This window comes from Penaeus monodon, chromosome 8, assembly GCF_015228065.2.
Source record: "Penaeus monodon isolate SGIC_2016 chromosome 8, NSTDA_Pmon_1, whole genome shotgun sequence".
NCBI lineage: Eukaryota > Metazoa > Arthropoda > Malacostraca > Decapoda > Penaeidae > Penaeus > Penaeus monodon.
Genome location: NC_051393.1, coordinates 84541 through 90432, shown reverse-complemented (window position 1 = coordinate 90432; position 5892 = coordinate 84541). Strand labels below are relative to the sequence as shown.

Sequence of the window (5892 nt, the reverse complement as noted above, 5' to 3'; positions counted from 1 at the left end):
TCGGTACGAGGTTGGCTGTGAGCAAATTTTCGATGCATATTGCAAGCATTGCAACGCCACGCGGACAGAAACACAATATATTTGAGGATTTATAGATATATGGGCGTGTGTGTTGTAATCGTGTACTTGCTGTGTATGCCGCATTTGTGTGTTTGTGTATGTGTGTGTGTGTGTGTGATGTGTGTGGCGTGTGGGTATGTGTGTGTTTGTGCGTGTGTGCGTGCCGTGAGTGTGGTGTGTGTGTGTGGTGGTGTTTGTGTGTGTTTGTGTGGTGTGTGTGTTTGGCGGGTGTGCGTGAGTTCGTTGCGTGCTTTGTGTATCGTTGTGTGTGTGTGTGTGTGTGTGTGTGGTGTGCGGGTGTGCTGAGTGCGTGCGTGTGTGTGTGTGTGTGTGTGTGTGTGGTGCGGGTGGCGTGAATGCGTGCGTGCGTGGGTATGCGTGTGTGTGTGTGTGTGTGTGTGCGTGTGTATGTGTGTGTGTGGGTGTGCGTGTGTGCGTGCGTGTGGTGTGTGTGGTGTGTGTGCGGGTTGTGGCGTGGTGCGTGCTGTGTGGTGTGTGTGTGTGTGTGTGTGTGTGTGTTGGTGTGTTGTGTGGTGCGGGTTGTGCGTGCGTGCGTGAGTGCGTGTGTATGCGTGTACGTGCATGTGTATGCGCGCATTTGTGTGTGTGTTAGGTGTGTGGGTGGTGTGTGGCGTGTGTATGTGTGTGTGTGTGTTTGCGTGTGTGCGTGTGTGTGTGGTGTGTGTGGTGTGTGTTGTGCGTGTGTAATGTTTTTGTGTGTGCGTGTGTTCGGGTAATGCGTGATCGTGCGTCCGTTTGTATGCGTTGTGCGTTCGTGTTGTGGTGTGTGTGTGTATGTGTCTGTGTGTGTGCGTGTGTGCGTGCGTGCGTGTGTGTGTGTGTGTGTGTGTGTGTATGTGTGTGTGTGTCTATGTATACATATATATGTATTAATATATATACACACACATATATACATATATGTATATATATGTATTATATATATATATATATATATATATATATATATATATATATACATCTTCTCTTCTTTTGACGGTAGGTTCATGTCTGAGCCGCCGTGGTCACAGCATGATACTTAATTGTAGTTTTCATGTTGTGATGCTCTTGGAGTGAGTACGTGGTAGGGTCCCCAGTTCCTTTCCACGGAGAGTGCCGGTGTTACCTTTTTAGGTAATCATTCTCTCTATTTTATCCGGGCTTGGGACCAGCACTGACATTGGGCTGGTTTGGCCACCCAGTGGCTAGGTAGGCAATCGAGGTGAAGTTCCTTGCCCAAGGGAACAACGCGCCAGCCGGTGACTCGAACCCTCGAACTCAGATTGCCGTCGTGACAGTCTTGAGTTCGATGCTCTAACCATTCGGCCACCGCGGCCTTGACGATCATGGGCTTCCATGATTTTCTTGGCAATTTAGAGCGGTGGTTTGCCATTGCCTTCCGCCCGGTGTTTTTTTTTTTTTTTTTTTTTTTTTTTTTTTTTTTTTTTTTTTTTCCGAGTCACCATCTCTATTTACCCGGCACTGAATTGGGCTGGCTTGGCCACCCAGTGGCTAGGCAGGCAATCGAGGTGAAGTTCCTTGCCCAAAGGAAGCAACGCGCCGGCCGGTGACTCGAACCCTCGAACTCAGATTACCGTCGTGGCAGTCTTGAGTCCGACGCTCTAACCATTCGGCCACCGCGTCCCCATATATATATACATCAATCAATCAATAACGGTATGCTCATGTTTGAGCAGCCGTGGACCTCTCCACCATCCTTCGCCACTAAACTCGATCTTACGCTTTTCTTTCCACTTATACCATCGACAGCCCGCAAATATCTTTGATATTGTCGCTCAGTCTTGTCTTGCGGTTTTGCCTCTTCCTCTGTTTCCTCTCACCATCCCTGCAGCAAGTTTTTCTCAATACTTTTACTTCTCCAATTACATGACCATAACTTAATTTCGCTCTTGTTCAAGGGTAATTACATACATACACTAGAGACCTTTTCACATATGGCCTATTTCACCTCACACCACTCTCACCCCCAAGATGCTCACTAATGGATCTTGATGTTTCGTATACCCTTATAGCTACGGGACTCCCTGTGGGCCAACTGTATCGCCCATCCATCATTCTACTATTGCCCATCCATATAACCTTTAACTTATAAAATTATATTTAATACGTAACCGTCCAGCACCTACATACCACACCTTTGCTATACCGAAGCGGCGCAACATTTCGCAGGCCACTCCGCCCTCGTGCTTACCCCTTTTACCTATTAACATTCTTCCTTCACCCTTCCCAGTACATGCAACCCGTGTAGTTCCCTTGTTCAACATCTGTATAAAGAGGGTCGCCTGCGAGTTAGAGAGGACAGCCTACAGCACGCTGACCGAGAACCGAACCTCTGTCCGTCACTGTACCATCCTCTCATTTAATATACTGCAACAACTATCCAAGAAGTTCTGTTTCATCTTTTCGGCTGCCCGATGATTTCCCGCATCGTGCAAAACGCGACTTGTCTGCACTCTCCACTCATCGGCCATCACACCACATATTATCATATATTGTATCATCATCATACGGTATGCTCATGTTGGCGCCGTGGCCTCCTTCCACCCCTTCGCCACTCACTCTATCTTACGCTTTTCTTATCCCTTGTAATCCGACAACCCGCAAATATCTTTGATGTGTCGCTCAGGTCTTGTCTTCGTTTTGCCTCTTCCCTCTGTTTCCTATCACCATCCCTGTCAGTGTTTCTCATACTTTTATACTTCTCATCACATGACCAATAACTTATTTCCTCCTGTTCAGATGTCCAACAGCCGGTCTTTACAATTTTATTTTATCAGCAACTTCATCAATTCGTCTTTTTCCTCTGTCCGCTAATACGCAGTAGCTCGTCTGTACACTACATTTCAAACTATTGTCTTTTTTCTTGTCCTATCTACTTCACACCCAACGCTCAGAACCATATGATCAATTGGGACAAATCTAATGAGTTCAATAACCTCAGCTTTTTGTCCGTAAGTATTCCTTTTGGTCTTTCCAGATTTATTGGAGCAATTGTGGCATTTTTTTTTTTTGGCAATGGCATGATTGTAACACCTTCATCATTGTTCCTTGCCTTATCTTTGAATGCTTCATTGCTTTAGTTTTCTGCATTACGCAACAAGCGCCTTTTCGCTTGCTTCTCTAACTTTACTCGATAGTTGTTGTGTTCAGTGATACTGTTAGGCAATCAAAACTATATCATCGGCGTAACCTTAGATTTGATATTTTGTATCCTCCAACATCCTCAGTTCCTTCCATTCTCTGAGCAACCTCTCTACTGTTTCAGAATATATGTTAAAGAGGTGCGGATCAGATGCAAACCCTGTCGCACTCCTTGTTTGAACTTCGAACCATTCTGTTAACCCATAAATTAGTTCTTTCCGCTGTTTGTTGTTTGTCTGACATGAATATTTTATACTACTCATGTATAGATATATATATATATAGATATATATAGATATATCTATATATATATATTAATTATATTAGATATATCAGCGCATTTCCCCCCTTTTTGCAGAGAAAATACAGTATTGATAAATTCTTTTGATCCACACTGGATTGCCTTCTGCTTTCAAACTACCACTGTAATCCCTCGAGAACCTGTGGACTCCACAGGACAATAAGTTTTTATGAGCCACTTACAAGTGAATCCGACGTTTGTCTCAAGAGAAATGAAAGACCAAATAATGGGAAACAAATGTGGGAGAAAGAGCGATAGAAGTTTAGACAGGACTTATACCTATGCTTCCGTGGACTATAGTCAAAGCATTGGTAAGTGAAACAGGAAGAAAAATGTAGAATGTGTGGAAGTATTAGATTTGATGGAAGGACTTCAACTGATTAGGAACTTGTATGGGGACGAGGTGCTGCCATCATAATAGACTGAAAATAAGTGAGTGGACATCATCAGAACGGTGTCAGACAAGGTTGTGTATTATCCCAGCTCTGTTTTAACTATACAGTTAATTATTTTTAAAGGAGATTAAACATCGCCAGGTGTGAAAGTTGGAGTATAAATTTAACACTTGGATATGCAGATGACACTGTATAATGCCAAACGGAAGGAACAGATCTTCGAAAATATCTTGAAAAGGTTGTAACAAAAGTGAGAAGAAAGGTCTTTAGATAAACATCAAGAAGACGGAATGTATGGTGATATCAAGGAAGAATATAACACCAAAATGCTCTTTGAATATCAAAGGTGAAGAAATTAAGAATGTTGAGAAATTCATATACTTGGGTAGTTTGATAACATCAGATGGAAGAAGTGTAACTGAAATAAAGAATTGGTATGGCAAAGGAAGTCTTGAACAAGATGAGTGCTGTCTTTAAGAACAGATAGTTGAAGGTAAAAACCAAAGTTAGAGTGTTAGAATGTTACGTGTGGTCAGTTTTGCTTTATGGGTGTGATGCTTGGACAGTCAGTGAAAATATGAAAGAAAGATTAAAATCAGTAGAAATGTGGTTCCTCAGAAAAATGCTCAGGATTTCATGGACAGAAAGAGTTACTAATGAAGAAGTTTTAAGAAGAGCAGGAGTTAAAAGAACCTTGACGAAAGTTATCAGGAAAAGACAGATGCAATTTTCAGGACACGTAATGAGATGTAAAGGATTGGAAAAACTTAGTGTTAACAGGAAAGATAGAAGGAAAGAGAAGCAGGGGTAGACAAAGGCAGAAGTTCATCACCAGCTTGAACAAAGATCTCAATATGAGCAGAAGTGACTTAGAACTGCTAAAGTTGTCAACAGACAGAACGGGATGGAAAACCATGATCGCCAACGCCCTGAAAGGACAAGGCACTTAGAAGGATACACAAACACACACATAGGCACGCATATGTATACACACACACACGCGCGCGCGCTCGGACATTTATGATGTATATATATTTTTTTTTTTTCTTTTTTTATTCATTATTTCTGTACAACAAAATTCCTTAATCTTGAAACAGAGCATGGTCACTGAACCAAAACACAAAAGTAAATCTCCGTCTCGTCTGCCGTGGTGGAAGACGCTGGGCCGCGTCTGCCGTGGTGGGAGGCGACGCTCACCACCAGTAGAGCTGCTCGTGCTGCCTGCGGATCGCCTTCCGCTGTCTCTGGTTCTTCTTCTTCTTCTTCTCCTCCTCCTCCTCCTTCGGTTCGGGGTTGCCCGCCAGGATCTTTGCCATTTCCTCCCGGCTCACGACGAGGGGCTTCTCCTCCTTCTGCTTCTTCTGCTTCGCCTGCTGCTACTGCTGGCGCTCTGCCGCCCGCTGCGCCTTGCGCTCGGCCTTGCGCTGCTTGAGGTCGCTGAAGGCGAAGGCGCCCTTGGGCATGACGGCGCACACGCCCTCCTCGGCGGCGCCTTCCCTCCCGACGACGGTCTGTGCCGACTCGTCGCGCTGCTCGAGGGCGAGCGTCTCCAGCTTCTGCGTCACTTTATCGAGGGACGCCATTGTTGCAATTGCGAGCGCTGCGTGCGTTGCTGCTTTCACTAACGCTTGAAGGCAAGCGGATGCTAAACACTTGCTCGCAACTAACTGATTGCAAAGGAAACCTTCTGGACTACGAGGGCCTTGAGAGCGAGCTTTCTGCTGTCTCTTGGCGAGAATGAGCATTTCGAGGGAAGCGCCGGGGGTATGACTTTCGGTAACGAGGTTGGTGTGTGTGCGTGTGTGCGTGCGTGTGTGTGTGTGTGTGTGTGTGTGTGTGTGTGTGTGTGTGTGTGTGTGTTGTGTGTGTGTGTGTGCGTGTGTGTGTGTGTGTGTGTGTGTGTGTATGTGTGTGTGCGGGTGTGCGTGCGTGCGTGTGTATGCGTGTGTGCGTGCGTGTGTGTATGTGTGTGTG

At 45.1% G+C, this 5892-nt stretch overlaps 1 protein-coding gene across 1 annotated transcript; it reads right to left on the bottom strand.

The window, feature by feature from the left end:
* Window positions 1-5028: 5028 nt before the first annotated feature.
* Window positions 5029-5689, bottom strand: LOC119575791. The gene has a single exon (XM_037923349.1). The coding sequence runs from the start codon at window positions 5661-5663 to the stop codon at window positions 5295-5297; it is 369 nt and encodes a 122-aa protein (XP_037779277.1). The 5' UTR covers window positions 5664-5689; the 3' UTR covers window positions 5029-5294.
* Between the last annotated feature and the right edge of the window lie 203 nt (window positions 5690-5892).